The 20,897-nt window shown below is 40.5% G+C and overlaps 1 protein-coding gene across 1 annotated transcript in view; it reads right to left on the bottom strand.

Annotated features, from left to right (window-relative positions):
• Positions 1–20,897, bottom strand: part of MALRD1 (MAM and LDL receptor class A domain containing 1) — a 628,376-nt gene that overhangs the window by 588,827 nt on the left and 18,652 nt on the right. The window contains exon 2 of the mRNA XM_036345532.1: positions 16,419–16,559. Within this exon, the coding sequence (XP_036201425.1) occupies positions 16,419–16,559 (141 nt within the window). The remainder of the gene's footprint in view (positions 1–16,418; positions 16,560–20,897) is intronic.

A 20,897-nucleotide genomic window follows, 5' to 3' on the forward strand; every position in this document is an offset into this window, starting at 1 on the left:
AGGCAGTCTTGTGTTTCCTCCATTTCCAAGTTCTAAGTGATTAATGGGTATGATTGTGAGCAGGAGAAACATAAATCCCATTGCATGCTACAGAGTAATAAACTGGCTCAAAGGAACTAAAAACATTGAGTATTTTAGCAGTGAAATAATATCAGTTCTTAAGAACATTTTCCAAAATATCAGGCTTCAGGAATGGATCACCATGACAAGGTCCAAGACCTGAAGCAAAGGTTAAAATGTCAAAACTTTTAGAAAGGAAAAGTTGTGTTCATCTATGACAGAAATACGCCTTAGTTGAGATAACATAGAGGAAATAATGGTCTTAGATATAAAATCCCTCTCTCTATTGATATAGAGAATGTCAATAAAGAGAAATTATAAAGATCAATAACTAATCATTATCATTATAATTAGTTATTATGATTTCTAAAAATCAAAATTATCATTCAGTATTGAGGAGTACTCAATATGTAAAGATGTAATCTGTGGCAGTAACAGCATAAAGATGGGAAGAACAGAGCTACATTGGACAAATGCTTCCATAAACTATTGCAATTAAATTGGTATTAATCCAATCTAGATTGTTTTGATCCCCAGGCAGCTACTAAAATATTGTTCAAAAATATATAGGGGGAAAAGTGAATCACTATGACACAGTAGAAAATATCTATGTAGCACAACCAAAAAAAGAAATGCCCTGGCTTGTTGGCCCAAATGGATGGAACATCATGTACACCAAAAGGCTGCAGGTTTGATTCCCCATCAGGCCACATACCTAAGTTGCAGGTTCGATCCCCAGTGGAGGCTCCTACGGGAGGCAACTGATTGATGTTTCTCTCTCACATTGATGTTTCTTTCTCTCTTTCCCTCCCTCTCTGTATTAAAAAGAAAAAAAATAAATATAAAACATAGCCTCAGGTGAGGATTAAAAAAGAAAAAAAAAAGGAAAAACAAATATCAGGCGGCAAGTGTGAACCCTATGTTATCTCTAACTGTGATATGTAAATGGATAAAGTATCCAATCAAAAGTTTAAGGTTAGCATCCTATATAATAAAAGCCTAATATGCAAATCGTCCCTTCCACCAGGAGTTCGACCATGGGGCAGGCTGGTGAGCCAACCACATGCAGCCCCCTCCGCCTGGCTGGCCCACCTTGGTCAGCGCCGGAGGCAGGCGGCTGAGGGAAGGGAGGCCCCTAGGGACCCTACCCTGTGCACTAGGCCTCTAGTATTATATAAAAGTATGACCAACTCATAAGGTGTGTCTCTTATAGAAATCTTGTAGAAAATCTTGTATAATAAAAGGCTGATATGCAAATAGACCCAATGGTGAAACAACCAGAACAACCAAACAACCAGTCACTATGACATACGCTGACCACCAGGGGGCGTGTGCAGAACATGGTGGGATGGTGGAGCATGTGAACAGGGGCGCCAGACCAAGGCGGGGAGCTGGTCGCTGTCATCGGGGCAAGCCTCTGGTAGTTACTGAAAATTCTTTGCTCCCGTGCACCACAGTCCCACCCAGCATTTGCACCTGCTATTGGCGCTGGCCCTGCTCACAACCACTGCTGGCACTGGATCCTCCACTTGCACTCATTGCTGGCACACAGTGCCAAAATTGATCGGTGCCTACTGCAGCCTCAGGGCCCACAGTTCCTTTCAAGGTGCACGAATTCATGCACTGGGCCCCTCGTATAAAGATAAAAACATAACATACCAAAAAAAAATAACAAAAAGGAGAGCTAGAATTCCAGGGGGAGGGTGGAGACATTTTAACACAAAAAAAATTTTTTTTTAGATAAAAGGGACACTTATGGTACAGCCCACTCTGCCATTGCTGCCCCTGGCACCACCACCCACTCCAGGCTGGCTTGCGGCGGGTGACCAGGGTGCACACTATGGCCAGCCAAAGTGGGCGAGCACATGGCCATGGCCCCGAGGCTGCAGCTCTTCTGTCTTCTTCCCTGTCAACACCTGTCTAAACGGCTCACAGCTGGCTGTGACCGGAGAGGGAGGGTGGCGGGGGAGGGGGGGCAGTTCTCAGCAGAGCATGGGGCACCAACACCTGTGATTGGACAGGAGTAGGGCCGGGCTAGGAGAAGCAGTGGGGCTGCACAACATCACCTTCAGATATGACAAAACACAGAATGGGCCTCATCTGTTCCAGATTGGCCCTTTGGTTGTCTCTGACGTAGGCCTGGGTTCCAACCTTGGTTCCCTACTTATCAAATCAGACTGTTCCACATACTTGAATCCTGTGGGGAAGCGTGTGATTGCTGACACCCAGAACATCACCATCAGTCAGTTCGCCTGCCACGACCAAGTGGCAGTCACCATTCTTTGGTCCCCAGGGGCCCTTGGCATTGAATTCCTAAAAGGATTTCGGGTAAGACTGGAGAAGCTGAAGTCAGAGGGAAGACAATTCCAACAACTGATTCTAAAGGACCTGAAGCAGCTCAACAGTAGCTTCAAAAAGAACTTTATTGGAATCTCAACCTTTCCTGAATATGAAGTTTGAGACAGATTTGTCAAGATTGTCCCTTTTCCTTCCATTAAAAACGAAAGCAAATATCACCCTTTATTTTTCAGAACCCGAGCCTGTGACTTGTTACAGCCGGACCACCTGGCTTGCAATCCCTTCTGGAAGCCTCGGAACCCGAGTATCACCCAGTATGGTTCAGAGAGGCAGGTGTCCTTCGACCACACACCACACACCTTTGCCTTCCACTTCCTCTACCTTCATTACAAGCTCAAACATGAGGGACCCTTCAAGCGAAAGATCTCTAAACAGGAGCAAAATACAGAGACAACCAGCTGCCTCCTTCAAAATGCATCTCCAGGGGATTATATAATTGAGCTGGTAGATGACACTAATACCACAAGAAAAGTGATGCATCATGCCAGTGGTTCTCAACCTTCTGGCCCTTTAAATACAGTTCCTCATGTTGTGACCCAACCATAAAATTATTTTCGTTGCTACTTCATACCTGTAATGTTGCTACTGTTATGAATCGTAATGTAAATATCTGATATGCAGGATGGTCTTAGGCGACCCCTGTGAAAGGGTCGTTCGACCGCCAAAGGGGTTGCAACCCACAGGTTGAGAACCTCCGTGTTATGCCTTCCAGCAAGTGCACGCCCCGCGGGCTGGGTCCATCAGAGCTGTTGCCATCACTGTGCCATATCCGCATTCGCAACACTTCACTGCGATGTGCCGAAGGAAGCCACAGGAAAACACATGCTCACATTTAGATCACTTTTCATAAAAATGAATCTTAATGTATTCATGGGGGCATGGCTGGCTGAGGTGGGGGCTGCAGGGCCAGGATGACCATCTAGACCAGCGGTCTACAAACTTTTGGACTTCACGGATCACCAGTGGTCAGACCATTGGTTGGTGACCACTGCATTAGAGGGAATCAAGAGTAGATTAGATGAAACAGAGGACTACACCAGCAATAAGGTAGCGGAAAATGCTCAATCAAAACAGAAAAAAGGAAAAAGCTATCCAAATAAAGATAATTTAAGAAGTCACTGGGACACCAAGTGTACTAACATTCAGGAGAAGAGAGAGCACACAGGATTAAAACCTATTTGATGTAATAATTATGAAAATCTTCCCTATCCTGGCAAAGAAAATAGAGATGTAAATCCAGTAGGTATAGAGAGTCCCAAACAAGGTGAACCCAAAGAGAGCCATACCAAAACACATCAGAATTAAAATACAAAAATTTAAATACAAAGAGAGAATGTTAAAAGCAACAAGAGAAAAGCAGCTAGTTACCTAAAAGGGATCTCCTATAAAACTGTTAGCTGATTTCTCAACAGAAACTCTGCAAGCCAGAAAGGACTGGCATGAAATTGTCAATGTGATGGAAAGCAAGGATCTACAAGTAAGATTATTCTACCCAGCAAAGCTATCACTTAGAATTGAAGGACAAAGAGTTTCCCAGACAAGAAAAAGTTAAAGGAGTTCATCACCACCAAACCAGTATCACAAGAAATATTAAAGAGACTTGTTTTAAGAAGAAGAAAAAAATATATATATGAATAATAAAATGGCAATAACTACATATCTATCAACAATTATTTTATGTGTAAATGGATTAAATACTCCCATCAAAAGACATTTGGAGACTGCGTGGATAATAAACAGGACCCTTACATATTCTGTCTACAAGAGATTCACTTCACAACAAATGACACACACAGGCTGAAAGGAAAGGGATGGAAAAAGAAATTTCATAAAAATGGAAACAACCAAACAAAGAAGCTAGGGTAGCAATATTTATACCAGACAAAATAGACTTTAACTAAAAGCCTATAACAAGAGACAGGAAATGACCCAAAATTCCTCTTCTGGTTATTTATCTAAAGAAACCCAAAACACTAATTCAAAAAGACATGTATCCATATGCTCATTGCAGCATTATTTACAACAGCAAAGATATGGAAATAACCTAAGTGTCCATAAATAGATGAATGGATAGCCCTAGCTGGTTTAGCTCAGTGGATAGGGTCGACCTGCAAACTGAAGGGTCCCGGGTTTCATCCTGGTCAAGGGCACTGCCCAGGTTGTGGGCTTGATCTCCAGTAGGGGACATGCGGAAGGCAGCCAATCAATGATTCTCATCATTGATGTTTCTATCTCGCTCCCATCCTCTCTGAAACCAATCTACAATAATAAAAGACAAACATGGAAATTGACCATACCTTCGCTACGCCTTAAGCCACTCCCACCAGCCAATCAGAGCAACTGTATGCAAATTAACTCAACCAAGATCGCGACCGGCAGCCACGGAGCTGGAGCAAGCAGGAGGCCCCAATGATGGAGGAAGCCAAGCTTCCTGCCTGCCATGGCAGCTCTGAGTTCCACTCAAAGCAACAAAGTTTCAATTATAGAAGATAAATAAACCCCAGATACCTGCTTTCAGCCAGCCGTGGCCACGGAGCTGGAGCTAGCAGGAGGCTGTATTGCCCCTGGTGATGGAGGAAGCCAAGCTTCCCTCCCGCCTGCCCTGGCTGGCTCTGAGCTCCTCTCAAGGCTACAAAGTTTCAATTATAGAAGGTAAATAAATCCCAGAATTAAAAAAAGAAAAAAAGGACAGGCTGGGAGCTTCCATCACTGGCGGGCTGGACCAGCCTGAAAACGGCCCTCAGGCCCTCACCCAAACTGGCCAGGCACCCCAGTGGGGAACCCCCACCCTAAAGAGGGTGTGGTCAGCCTGAAAACAGCCATCAGCCCCTCACCCAGGATGGCCAGGCACCCCAGCAGGATCCCCATCCTGATCCGGGAAACCCTTCAGGGCAAACCAGCCGGCCCCCCACCCATGCACCAGGCCTCTGTCCTATATAATAAAAGGGTAATATGAAAACTGACCCTAAGAGCAGAAAGACTGAGATGACTGATCCCTATGACACACACTGACCACCAGAGGGCAGACGCTCAATGCAGGAGCTGCCCCCTGGTGGTCAGTGCGCTCCCACAGGGGGAGCTCTGCTCAGCCACAAGCCAGGCTGATGGCTGCCAGTACAGCGGTGGTGGTGGGAGCCTCTCCCGCCTCCTCAGCTGCACTAAGGATGTCCGACTGCAGCTTAGGCCTTCTCCCCGCTGGCAAGTGGACATTCCCTGAGGGCTCCCGGGCTGCCAGAGGTATCTCTGATTGCCAGCTTAGGCCCAATCCCCCTGGGAGCAGGCCTAAGCCAGCAGGTCGCTATCTCCCGAGGGGTCCCAGACTGCGAGAGGGCACAGGCTGGGCTGAGGGACCCCCCACCCCCGAGTGCACAAATTTTTGTGCACCAGGCCTCTAGTCTATATATATAAAAGCCTAAGTGACCCATCGCTATGATGTGCACTGACCACCAGGAGGCAGACGCTCAACACAGGAACTGCCCCCTGGTGGTCAGTGTGTTCCCACAGCCAACCTCCCGTGGCCCTGATGGGCCCTATTGCCAGCCATGCCGAGGGACCCCACCCATGCACGAATTTGTGCACAGGGCCTCTAGTAAAAATATATATTTAAAAAAATAGATGAATGGATAAAGAAGTGGTACATATGTACAATGAAATGTGCCTCAGCCATAAAAAGGAACAAAATCTTGCTGTCAGTGACAACATGGATGGACCTAGAGGGTATTGTGCTGAGTGAAATAAGTCAGTCAGAAAGACAAATGCCAGGTGGTTTTACTTATATATGGAATCTAAAAAAGAAAACAAAATAAGTGATCAAACAAAACAGAAACAAATTCACAGATATAGAGAACATTTTGATGGTTACCAAATGAATGGGGGCTGGGGGATGGGTGAAAAGGGGGAAGAGTTTAAGATGCTTAAAATGGGCCTTGGCTAGGTGGCTCAGTTGTTTGAAGCATATTCCCTTACACCAAACAGCTGCGGGTTCAATTCTCAGAGCACACACCTACATTGCAGGTTCAATCCACAACTGGGGCACATACCCGAGGCAACCAAGTGGTCTCTCTCTCTCCCTCTCTCTCTCTCTCTCTCTCTCTCTCTCTAAAAATTAATAAAAACATAGCATCAGGCTAGGATTTTTTTTTTAAGTACAAATTTGTAATTATGAAGTAGTCATGGGCATGTAAAGTATAACAGAGAATAAAATCAATAATATTACAATAACTATGATGTCTGATGTACTAGATTTATTGGGGGTGATTACTTCATAAGTTATATAAATGTCTAATCACTATGTTGTACACCTAAAAGTAATATAATATTTATGCCAGCTGTGATTAAAAAAATAAAAATAAAATTTTAAAAAAGAAGAGATGTAATATCTCAATAAACTGTAACAAGTAAAGGGAATGAATCAGTAATAAAAAAGCTTTCAACAAAGAAATTCTCCAAGAAGGATAACTGGTATCTGCTATAAAACATTTAAAGAAGAATTAACAACACTTCACAAACTCTATCACAAATTAGGAGAGAATACTTCCCAACTTATTTTGTGAGGTCACTATTACCTTGATTCTAAAACCAAACACATCACCAGAAAATAAAGCAACGAATCAATATCCTCGATAAATATAAATATAAAAACACTAAACAAAATACTAGAAAGCCTTATTGAGCATGTTATAAAAAGGATTATTCACCATGACCAAGTAGAATTTATACAGAGTGCAAAGTTGGTTCAATATATGAAAAACAATCACTAACTTGATCAAGAAAAGGCCAAAAACCTCATGATCATCTTGATAGCTACAGAAAACACATTTGATAAAGTCTAACACCCTCTCATAATAAAAACACTCAACATAATAGTAACAGAAGGGAATATGCTTACCTGATAAATGGCATCTACTAGCATCATAACTAATGTAAAAGACTGAAAATGTTTCTTTCAACAGGAATAAGATAAGGATATCTACTACTGCCAGTTCTATTCAACATTGCAGTGGGGTTTCTAGCCTGGCTATTAGAGAAGGAAATTAAATAAAAGGCATCCAGAATGGAAACAGAAAGTAAAACTATTTGTTAATGACAGGATCTTGTATATATAAGGTCCTAAGGAATTATGTGATTGCATTGGGGTCACTTGAACTATTCAGAATAACCTTCCTATTTTAAGGTTATTTCATTAATAACGTTAATTGCATCTACAAAGTTCTTTCACAGAAGTACCTAGATTAGTGTTTGATTGAGTAACCTGGGAATGGGAATCTTGAGGGAGGGTATGCATCTTTAGAATTTTCCCTACCATAATTAGGTAGGCAATAATTTGGTTCTCTTGTTCCATTTGTTGTGTTTTAAGGTATTAACCAAAGTCTATAAAGCCTGAAGTAGTTGAGTGTAAGTTCTTCTTTGACTAATTCAGTTGTAGGACACACTAAATCAATGTGACTACTAATTACGGTTGGCAGAGAACGTTGGTTTGCAGAGAACAGAAATCTGCTCGGTCACTGTAATTGGTAAAATTCCCTGCCCACTTTCATTAGACAGAATCTCAGTCTTCTGATAATGTGGTTATGGTTCAAAAGATAGATTCCTTGAAATTTGTGTTGTATTTTTTTCAGGGTACTAATATTTAATTTTATGTATTTCTATTGAATCTGAATTTTTCACTTGTGGCTGAATTAATTTGAAAAATATATACCTATATAAACTTAAATAAATAAACCATCTTCCTGTAAAGATAAAATTTCTGCCAAAAGGAAAGAAAATTATACATTATAAAATATTATATATTTTATTATATATAAAATATTATATATTCTAAAAATATATAAGTTATAGAATATATTTAGCTCTAATCAAATAAATAATATTTATTATTTACTTAAAGGTATTTGACAGCTTGACTAGCCATGTTATGTGGAGAAATTTCATTGATGTCATATAAGTTAATTCAAATATTCAGCTAAGTTGTCAACTCTGATTCCCTGACCGATGTATTTCTCTGAATTTGAAATAAAAGAAATGGGAACATAAACATATTATATTCTACAATAAAATAGGCATAACATTTGTTGAGGAATTATGAAAAACGCATGTAGCTTACTCATTTAAAATGTGCACTTATGAAGACACCTATCGAGGACCTTGATATTATTAGTTTGACAATCAAAGAATTTATGGAAGAAACTAAAATTCTCTGCAAAATACTACTTGAGGCAGAATGAATCATTAAGTACCAAATGTGTATGCCTCTGAAATTCTTTATGCAACTCCTCAGCCACTGCCACATCCATCAATGTCTCTCATTTCTGCTGCCGGTTGGGCAGCAGCAGAGTTAGAATTATCAACTGTGAAGGAGTTTTGGTAGAGGAGGGAAAAGAGGAAAGGACATGGTACTGATGAGTAACATCAATATCCTTTCAATAACATTTTAATTTTAGAAAGAAAGAGATATATCAATTTGTTGTTCCACTTATTTACGCATTCATTGGTTGATGTTTGTATGTGCCCTGACCAGGGATCACACACACAACCTTAGCATATCAGTACCACACTCTAACCAGCTGAGCTACCCATCCGGGGCCTGGTGACATAGTCTTGAAATTCCCAAATACACTTTCTGCCTTATCTTCTTTTCCAAAGACAGCATCCTGTAATCATAGCAGGCTGCTATATAATTGCCTGAGCACACTAGGTATGAATTTGCTCTAACATTATAGAACTTTTAAATTTTCTACCTATATCATAATTAATTGTGTTATTCTCAAAAATGCTTTTCAAATCTTCCTTAGTCCCCTCTTTAATTTCAAATGCATAAAAAAACTGCAAGACTGCCAGTCCAGGCGGTGGCATAGGTAAATGTGGTACTTGCTCCCTCCCACAGCCACATCAATATTAAAACTATACGACAGAACAGTCATTATTCAGAATTGCTTGGAATATGACTGAATGGAAGTTCAAAACTACGGAATTAAAGAAGCAGCTACATCAAGACTAGTAGAAGGGGTGGAGACACAGAAGGGTCTGGTCCCACACCTACATGTGGTGGATTAAAATTGGGAGGGATTTCACGGCTATGTAAGTTCCCCTGAAGAGAAGGGGTCCTAGTCCCATACCAGGTCCCCCAACCCAAGGTTCTAGTGCCAGGAAGAGAAGTCCCCATAACTCTGGCTGTAAAAACAGCCAGGGATTGAGGCTGAGGGATATGGAGGGCTGCTGGTGTACCAAATAGTTCCCCTTATAGGGCCCACACACAAACTAATTCTGACTAACTTCCTCCAAACTCCAACATAAAGGCAGCAGATGGAAAAGCACCAGAGAATTGTGGAAAGGAACTAAATTGTCCAGTATCGGGTGAGAGCTGGAGGAGCAGCTTTCTCCCAGACTGAAGTGCTGCAGAGGCCATTTTTTCTTTGATGAGCCCTCCCCCTACAGAACCAGCAGGTTGGTGCCATATCTGAAACTCTATCAACCTGACTAACACTATTTTTCCTGCCCTAGTGATCCCTGAGGCCTTTCCCCACCCAACTTTCTGGCCCACCCAAGCTGTTTTAAGTGGCTTTTCCATACACCAGGCCTGTCTTGGTTCATGCTTCATATTTTCCTAAAATATCTCAAATAAGCAGTATCTGGCCTCAGTGGGCCCCATACCTCTCGTTAAATGACCCCAGGCCCAGCACTACCCAGCCTTGGTTTGCAGCTTGGCCTCACGTGGGCACCTCCAAGCCCAGCATAAGTAGCAGCCATCTTCAGATTGCTTTGTAGCTCATGCCAATTGGCCATGAGCAGAACCTAGGTGGCAGCTAACCTTAGCTTGCAACTCCTGGGAGGCCCCAGAACCAGTGCACCCAATTGATAGCTTCAGACTACGCTGAATAACTACCATCTAATCACCTCCACAATCAACACACTCAAGGGACGAACTCAGTGAACATCAAAGCCCTGCTGAAGTAAGTCCCGCTCTGTGGGGTGGGTCCCTGAACAACTGATCCTCCATGGTAGTCAGAGGTCAGTGATCATTTGTCACAGCCAGTTCTTGCAGCCGATTGGCCTGGAGGCAAACCTCTCCCATTTATGTGCCAATAGCAATCAAGGCTCATCTACAAAAGGAGGGTGTCCACATGAGGGGGGCATACCTGAGTGTCCAGCTTGGGGTCATGGGTTTGATTGGGGAGGCTGGGCCTTACTGAACATCTACTGCATTAGGCCACTCTACTGAGCCTGGGTGATGGAGCAGTTCTACCTAATACATAGAAACACACACAGGGAAGCTGTCAAAAGGGGACAAGGAAATACGTGCCATGTGGAAGAACAGAACAAAACTCCAGAAAAGTAGTTAAGCAAAATGGAGACTAGCAATTTACTTGATGCAGAGTTCAAAACACTGGTTATAAGGATGTTTAAGAAACTTAGAACTTCCACACCTTAAAAAAGAACCAGTCAGAAATGAAAGATAAACTAACTGAAATGAAGAATAATTTACAGGGAATCAACAGTAGCGTAAGTGAAGAATTAAATCAGTGATTTTAATATATGGGAGCAAAAACATCCAATCAGAACAGCAAAAAGAAAAAAGAATCCAAAATTGAAGATAATATAAGGGACCCTCTGGGACAAATTTAATCATATCAATATTCACATCATGGAGGTGCTAGAATAAGAAGAGAATGAACAAGAAATTGAAAACCTATTTGAAAAAATAATAACAGAAAACTTCCCGAATTTGGTGAAGGAAATAGACATACAAGTTCAAGAAGCACAGAGAATCCCAAACAAATCCCAAAGAGACACACACCAAGACACATCATAATGAAAACACAAAAGGTTAAAGACAAAGAGAGAATCTTAAAAGCAGCAAGAGAAAAGCAGTTAGTTACCTACAAGAGAGCTCCCATAAGACTGTCAGCTGGTTTCTCAATAGAAACTCTATAGACCAGAATGGATTAATTAGAAATATCCAAAGTGATGAAAGGCAAGGACCTACAACCAAGATTACACTACCCATCAAAGCTGTCATTTAGAATTGAAGGACAGATAAAGAGCTTCCTAAACAAGAAAAAGCTAAAGGCATTTATTACCACCAAATTAGTATTACATGAAGTGTTAAAGGGTCTTCTTTAAGAAGAAAAAATGCAAATATTCAAACAATAACATCACAATAAATACATATCTATCAACAATTGAACATGAAAAACAAAATAAATGAACAAGCAGAACAGAAATAAACTCATGACACAGAGAACATTTTGACAGTTGCAAGATGGGAGAGGAGTTTGGAGGATGGGTGAAAATGGTGAAGTGATTAAGAAGTACAAAGTGGTTGTTATGGGATAGTCATGGGGATATAAAGTACAGCTCATGGAGTATAGTCAATAATATTCTAATAACTATGTATGGTGTCAAATTGGGATGATCCCTTAGTAAGTTATGTAATGTGTAATCACTGGAGTATACATCCAAAACTAATATAATAATGCATTTCAACTGTAATTTAAAAATGGTTTTAAAAAATAAAGTAAAACAAAATTAAAAAGTTGATCAAGAAAAAGAAAAAACAATAAAACTTATTCTCTGGGGCATTTGAGATACTGCTCCCTGGCATATGTCCTCAGTTTAGCTCAAATAAACTCATAAAAATTCTCTATATGTTTGCATATTTCTTGCACCGATACCATTCTTTTCCCTTAAAAAAAAAAAAGTCTGGGCCCAAGTACAATCTTTTTTTTTTCTTTTGTCAATAGCTCCCCTTCCCCACCCTACTTCCTATAAAAATCTTACACTTCCTTAAAAAAAAAAAAAAAAAGCTTTCTAAAAAGATCACAAACACCTTGATATGCTACAGCTATTTTAACAGTCTTTATAATATTCACAGAATTTATTGTGATGCCTTACACACACTGGGGTTAATAAATGCTTTTGAATTAAAATGAACAATTGTCACCACCATATGTAAATATGTGTACATAAACATATAAAATAAATTTTTCTTTGTTACTTTTTACTTTTAAAATAGTGTAACTATAACATTTAAAACAGGACAAGTAGAATAATACACTGTAATTCCACTTCATGAACACAAATCTTATTTGTATTTTTATTATTAAAAAACAGGCTTGACTACTATAAAAATATCTTTAATTGAAAATTCAGATGAATAGCAAAGCTAATTTTGTTATAGAATCAGGGTAAACATCAAGGTAGGCTTCAGCTACATTTGCTACAGAAGTGGCACTAAAATTAAGATTACAACTTGTTTATTCTTGTATCACCAAAATTGCATATTGTAAGATGCAAAAATACTCAATGTTTATTGAACAGACGAGGGGACAGCAAACTACAGCCCACAGACAAATAGCATTTGCCACCAGGTCTTGTATGAGAGCTAAGGGTTTTTACATTTTAAATGGCTGAAAATTTTCCAAAGAGTATTTTATGATCTGTGAAATTTATATGAATTATAAATTCAAGGGTCCATCAATAAAGTTTTATTATAACACAGCCATGCTTGATTCTTATGTGTTGTCTATGCTACTTTCACAATACAATGCAGAGTCGAGTAGGCTTTATGGCCTAAAAAACCAAAATTACTTACTGTCTGGCTCTTTAAAGAAAAAAAAATGCAGGTCTCTAGAATAGAACAGGTATTAGATTTATGTCTCCATCACTAGATTACAAATTCATTGAGGACAAGAGCCATGTTCTTGTTAACTATTATGTCTTTAAGTCCTAGGACAGATTGTGGAACAGTGGAAATGCTCAATAAAAAGTTTTTTAAAAATCACATACATAAAAGAATAAATGAACATTAATTTTTTACTGATTCCCAAATAAAAAGATGTTAAGATTATAAAAGCTGCAAAAACGTGATCTAGAGAGTGAGAATGTAAGATTCTTCTTTCCATTTTTTGTCTTTTGCTGTTTTTCCTTAATGAAACAATCCAATTTACTGTCTACAGAATGCAGCCTGACAAGTATTAAGTAATAGATTATGGTTCCCAGCGACCTTCAGAAAGGACAGCATAGACCAATTTAGGACATGTTGGTATTAAAAAATCCAGTGATTAATATAATGCTTATATTTAAAAAGAAATAACAAATTGGGGGCTTTAGGAGGCTTTACGGGTAAACAACAGGGGCATAGTGTTATGGGAATGGGTACTTGAAGGAATAAAACAAAACAAGTTAGCCCTGATTGGTATTGCTAAGTAGTTAGAGCATCAGTCCACACATCAAAGGGTCATGGGTTTGATTCCTGGTCAAGGGGATATACCACCTGGGTTGCAAATCCGGACCTAGTCAGGGCGCATGCAGGAGGCAACCAATTGATGTGTGTCTCTCACATGGATGTTTCTCTCTCTCTCTTTCTTTCCCCCTCCCTCCCTTTCACTCTCTCTAAAATCAATGGGAAAAATATCCTTGGGTGAGGATTAACACAAAAAAAAATGTTTAAAGCTGTTTTATTATAATAGCTCAAAATAAGAAAAAACAAAGGTGTCAGTCAATAGAGTAATGGATGAATAACCCATACAATTGCATACTGGCCAGCAATAAAAAGAAAAACATTAAAGATACATGCTACAACATGGATGAATCAGAAAGCATTATACTAAGTGTAAAAAGCCTTATACAACAGTGTATACACTATATTGTATATACCGTATGAACTCATTTATATGAAGTTCTAGAACAGGCAAATCTAACCTATGGGTGTTTCAGAAATAAAAATAGTGATTGTCTTGAGAGTGAAGGGCAGGAGCATGGATTGACTAGGAGGGTACATGAGGGAACTTCCCAGCATTGAGAAGGAAAATAGGGGGGCACCTTTGGGGGCTTACAGCCTAGTTCAGTGTCAGTAATCTTACAAGCTGCGTTCTAACTGACTTGGGCAGAGCTGCAAAGCCCACCCCCGAGGGGCCCCCGCAAGAAGATCAATATATATAGGTCCTCCCCACATGGGCAGTTCAGGCTTTGGATGAGATCCCCTGGACTAGCAGCGCTGCGTAAGAAAGGTTTACTCTCCTGGTTCCTCTGAGTGCTGACTGATCGTTCTCCGGAGCCATCTGAACGGCTGCCACAACAGCATGACAGTGATGTTTCGCACTTTGTTAAGGATTGGTTGCACAGGTGAACACATTTGTCAGAATTTATCAAAGAGTACATGTAATATTGGTGTTTTTATATGATTTTAAGTTTTACCTCAAAAGAAAAAAGGGGAACTTGAACTCTAGTGTAGGAGCAAACAAACTTTTCTTAAAGGGCCAAATCATTTAGACTTTGTGGACCATATGGTCTCTCCAACCACTCAAATCCAAGTTTGCAGCACAAAAGCAGCCACAGACAATTTGTGAATGAATGGGCCTGTCTGTGTAAACACACACACACACACACACACACACACACACACACAAACTAATAAAAACCAACAACTTTATTTACAGAAACCAGAAAATGCCCAAAGCCATGGTTTGTTGTCTCCTGCATTTAGTTAAGGATACCATGCTTTCATTTGGGGTAGTGATTCCTGTAACTTTCTTTGAATGCATTGCAAATATGATGGACTGAGGAATAAAGGGATGGGTAGATGAATAGCTATTTGATAAAACAAATATAGTTATTTGAATTGTATCACCTAAGTGGTAAATATATGGTTATTCACAGCAAACTTTTTCAACTTTTGCATATCTTTGAAAATGTTTATAATAAACTGCCAGAAGCAAAAATTAAGCAAATAACAAATAAGTGGACACATACACCTTGCTTATTTCATAATATACAGATTTCAGCTCCAATTTAACAATTGGCCAAAGTAGCAACAGTTTTAATATTACCATTTAAATCTGATTTTAAATACCCATAAGAAAGATGATCTTTAAAAAAAAAAAGTATCATTATTGTTGAAAGTATTGCAGATGTTCCCTGCCCCTCCCCCCATTGAGCCCCTCCTTCCCACCTCTGCCTTCCCCAGGCCTTCCATAAGAAAAATTATTTTTTAAAAATCAGTAATACATTGTAATCACTCTGCCCTGAGCTTTAGTAGACTTCAAATATTGACACAGGCATGTTTTTAATGTTCTAATAGATTTTAAAATTTAGCTCTGAAAATTTATCATACATAACCTGATTGAAAATTTACAACAGAGTGAAGATTAGGTAGCATTAATCCCATTTACAGATAAGAAGCCTAGATTTAGAGACGTTACCTACACATGGTCTATCTATCTCCCCATAAATGAAGAGGAAAGAAGGCATTAGACCTCATTTCCAACCCATCAGTATAACAATTACTCTGTTTGGCACTGAGGATACAACTGAAACTAAAAAAGACAAAGGCCATGTTAGCACTTCTACTGCTGAAATACTGGCTTTATTTGAATCTCTCAGCCAGGATCTTTCCACACTCTGCTAACAAACTTCTATGCTAATATACTAATGCCAAAGAGATTCTCTTTTTTTAAAATATGTTTTTATTGATTTCAGAGAGGAAGAGAGAGGGAGAGAGAGATAGATACATCAATGATGAGAGAGAATCATTGATCAGCTGCCTCCTGCATGCTCCCCACTGGGGATCACGCCTGCAACCTGGGCATGTGCCCTTGACCGGAATCAAACCTGGGACCTTTCAGTCCACAGGCCGACGCTCTATCCACTAAGCCAAACCAGCTAGGCAGGATTCTTGAAATCAGTCTAACCAACAGCAAAACATAAAATTGATGAATTAATTTCTGTAGTCTCATGTTTAAATTTCACAATTTCCATAAAGAGTCAAAATAGAAAATCCTAATTATTGTCTAGATACCTTTGGGATCCCATGAACTTAATTATAAGAATCCAATGTGATATTTTAGAATAATAAATATAATGAAAATGGTTACAGTATAAAGAAAATTAAACAGCATAATTATTCATATCTACTCATTAGCCAAGATTCCACTGCCATAATCAAACCCTTGATGAAAAAGGAAGAAATGAAAGAAAGAAATAAAGAAATTCAAAGTATTTACCAGATATAACACCATTGTGATCATAAAATGGAGGTGATAGACCAGTCATCCCATTTCTCTTTGTCCAACCAAGTTGCAGACTCTGATCTTGTGTCATATTACAGAGCCCATCCTCAAAATCACATCTTTCATAATTTGAGCCTAATGAGAGAAAAAAATAAATTAGCTTTCACAACCCACTTGGCTTCTTAAGAAATTAGAAAATATTAGAAAAAGAAAGCTTAGCAACAAATGACAAGTTTAGATTAGCATAAGGATTATTTCTCATATTTAAGTTTACTTTATTAATGTAAAGCTTTTTTGCATGACATTCTAATAAATCACCACACACAAAACCCAGTGAAATCAGAATTCTGAGGACCTAATCCTGGCTTTGTCTCTTATTAACCAAGTGCCTTAGCTAAACCACAGCAAATCTTTTTCTTCACTTATAAAATTAAAATAATAATATCCTGCCCTGTCTCCCTACAGCAATTGCTGTGAGGATCTAATGACATATGTACATAAAAAAATACTTCACAACTCATAGGCACTGTAAAATATGAGGAATTATTATTAGGGTTACATCTAACACAATCTTAGTATTCCTGCCATCCAGGCATATCAGAATTCCATCATGTCTGTGATAGACCCTTGTAATTGAACATAGCACCTCCCTATTGAATCTCAATGTTCTTGAAATTCTAAATGCTTTTATATAGCAAAGGCATTTTCTGGGTTTTTTTTTTTCCCTTTTGGGTATAAGTGATCCAAGAGGCTTGGGAGAAGCAAGATTTGGAAGCAAGACTTGGTTATTCACAATAAAGCTTTATCCCATTATAAAAGAAAAAAAAAATCCTAAATATATAAAAAAATGGTCAACCTCAAAAAAAGAAGGTTATCTCAACCACAAATCCACAAATCACCCCTCCTTGGGTTGTAATCCTTAGCAGCTATGGAGATGCCCCTTTAACAAAATTATTCTTGCCATGACTAGTCACATTAGCCATAGTAAGAGTAATCATGCTGGTTGTTAAATAGTGCTTGGCAACCAGTCACAAAAAATTTTTTTAAAATGTATTGGGATAACATCTAGACTAATAAAAGAGAAACATGCAAATTGGTGTCACTCCGCTACACCCACCAGCCAATCAGGATGGTATGCAAATTAACCCAACAAAGATGGTGGTTAATTTGCATATTCAGGCGCAGAGGAAAGACTGAAGGCTCCGTCTGAGTGAAAACTGAAGACGACTGAAGACTGAAGAGGCTTGGCCTCTCTGCTGCAGCCGGAGCTAAGGCCTGGGTCCTGGGTGCCAGAGGAAAACCGGTGCCGGCAGCCAGGGGAAGGAAGGCCTATTGCGCGAATCTCTTCATGCAACGGGCCTCTAGTTGGTTAATAAAATGATAGGTTTCAAGTTACAATTTTATAATACATCATCTGTATGTTACATTGTATATTTACCATCCAATGTCAAATCTGTTTTCACCAAAATTTGACTCCCTTTACCCTTTACTACTTCACTACCCCACCTCCCTATTCCCCTGGTAACCATGATACTGTTGCTTGTGTCTATGAGTTTTCCTTTGTTCAATTGTCTTGTTTATTCATTTGTTACTTTCAGTTTTATATCCCACATACGAGTGAAATCATATTGTTCTTGACTTTCACTCTCTGACTTATTTTGCTTACCATGATATTCTTAAAATCCATCCATTTGGTCCCATAAAATAACAGTATTTCATCTTTTTTATGGCTGAGTAGTATTCCATTGCACATATGTACCACATCTTCTTTATCCAATCATCTCTCAGAGGACACTTCAGTTGTTTCTACATCTTGACTACCATGAATAATGTTGCATTCAACATAGAGGTGCATATATCTTTACAAATAAATGTTTTCAGATTCGAGGGCTATTTACCCCAAAGAGGGGTTGCTGGGCCATATGGTAACTCTATTCTTAATATTTTTTAGGAATATTTATATTTTCCATGGTGGCTATATCAGTTTGCATTCCCACAAGCAGTGAATTTTTATTTAATCACATTTTGGACAAAATATTATCCTAATACATATAAAGAGCTAGGTGCGGTCACAACGGAATGGGAGACTGGTCACCATGAATTATATGGAGCACCGCTCACCCCCCTGGCTCAGCCCCAAGCCGCTTACCATGAGCGGGGGCTGGCAGTGGGGCAGGACTGGGGACTTTTCAGAGGCGGTGGCAGGTTACTTCACGGGTGGCCATGACTTAGCAGAACAGTCACCCGGGTGGCAGCGAGTATCACCAAGCAGTTGCAGGGTGGGGGTAGTTTCACAGAGCATCCAGCATCCAGCATCCAGCATCCAGCAGCAAGCTTCATGGAGCAGTCACAGGGCAGGGGGAGCCTCACGGAGCAGTCGCGGGGTTCGCAGTCGAGGGGCAGGGGGAGGCTCATGGAGCAGTTAAGGGGCCATGAGCATCACGGCGCATCCTGGGGTGGGGAGCTTCACTTAGCATTGCAAGGCAGCAGAGGCCATGCGACGGAGACCAGGTTAGGCCTAGGGACTCTAACTGCACATGATTTTGTGTGCACTGAACTTCTAGTTTAATAATAATACATCTGGTGCATGTTCTTGAGATCATCTACATGAAAATTCAAGGCTGATTTGGAAATGCCACTTTTAAACACTAACTAAACCTGCTTTATTACAAATGGTCTACTTTATTAATTTTACTTCTTGATCGTTATTTTGAAAGATTTTATAAACCAGCTATATTCTGTAATAATAACAGGAATTTTAATAGCCACATTTTATTGAGATAGTTTGTTCTATGTTAGGTATTTTGCTTGCAGTAGGTTATTTATTCCTTATGAAGCAGGCATTTTCTTCTATTTTAAATGACAAAATGGAGGCGCTGTGTTAGAGGCGTGAAGTAGCTTGCTCAAGGTAGAACTTGTAGTGAGTGGTGGGTCAAGGGTGGAACCAGGTCTTTTTGACTTCAGAACATGAGCTCTTAAAGCTCTGTTCTAAGATCTAACTGTGAATTCACTGTTCCATTCTTTTTCTTTTCTTTATTGATTAAGGTATTACATATGTGTCCTTATCCCCCCATTGCGACCCACCTCCTCAGCCCCCCCTCATGCCCTCACCCCTCTGGTGTTTGTGTTCATTGATTATGCTTATACTAGAAGCCCAGCACACAGAATTGTGCACGAGGTGCCCCACCCCACCGTACCACAAGAGCCACTGGGCCCAAGAGCTGCCACCCCCCACCCCACCGTGCTGCGTGAGCCATTGCTCGCGGGCCGGGGGAGGGACCGAGAGGTGCTCAATGCACCACTTGGTGACTGGTCATTTGGTCATCCTGGTCATCATGGACACTGGCTTTATATATATACTAGAGGCCCGTTGCATGAAGAGATTCGTGCAATAGGCCTTTCCTTCCCCTGGCTGCCAGCACCGGTTTTCCTCCGGCACCTGGGACCAAGGCCTTTGCTCCAGCTGGAGCTTTCAGTCCTTGCTCCGCCGCTTTGCGCCTATGTATGCAAATTAACCGCCATCTTTGTTTGGTTAATTTGCATGCTCTCCTGATTGATTGGTGAGCGTAGCGGAGGGATGGTCAATTTACATGTTTGTCTATTATTAGGTAAGATAGATGCATGCATAAAAGTTCTTCTTATCAAACACCTAGAATTAGGGGTCTATCGGAGTTTCTAGTTAGCCTAAGAACACTAATATTTCCAGACAGAATTGATGTCATTCTATCCAAAAGCAAAGAAACTTGGTTAGTCTGTGAATCAAAGCATGGTTAAATTTACAATCTCCATAAGGCCTTTGAAATATTTGAAATAGCCAGAATATCCCAATTATTACCTCATGGACCCCAGTGGTTCAGGGACTTCAACTAAACAAAAATAAACTAAGTTACATAGTTAGATGTAACATATATATATATTAGAGGCCCAGTGTATGAAATTTGTGCATGGTAGGGGGTCCTCTCAGCCCAGCCTGCACTCTCTCCAATCCGGGACTCCTCAGGGGATGTCTGACTGCTGGTTTAGGCCTGATCCTGGGGACTGCTGGTGCCTAACTGCTCACCTGCCTGCCTGCCTGATTGCCCCTAACTGGTCTCCCTGCCAAACTGATCACCCCTAACTGCCTCTGCCTGCTGACCTGATTGCCCCTAACTGCCCCCCCACTGGCCTGGTTGCCCCCAACTGCTCCCCCAGCCAACCTGGTCACCCCCAACTGCCCCCTCCGCCAGCATGGTTGCCCCTTACTGCTCCCCCTGCCTGCCTAGTCATCCCACACAGCCTGCTGCTCAGTTATTTGGTTGTCCCTCACTAACCCATCTGCTGGCCTGGTCGCCCCACTCAGCATGTTCGGTGGTCTGTTCAGTTGTTTCGAATGTGAGGGCCCCTGGCTCTTTATATATATAGACTAGAGGCCCGGTGCACAAAAATTTGTGCACTCGGGGGGGGAGAAAGGGTCCCTCAGCCCGGCCTGTGCCC

Source organism: Myotis myotis, unplaced genomic scaffold (genome assembly GCF_014108235.1).
Source record: "Myotis myotis isolate mMyoMyo1 unplaced genomic scaffold, mMyoMyo1.p scaffold_m19_p_1, whole genome shotgun sequence".
Lineage (NCBI taxonomy): Eukaryota > Metazoa > Chordata > Mammalia > Chiroptera > Vespertilionidae > Myotis > Myotis myotis.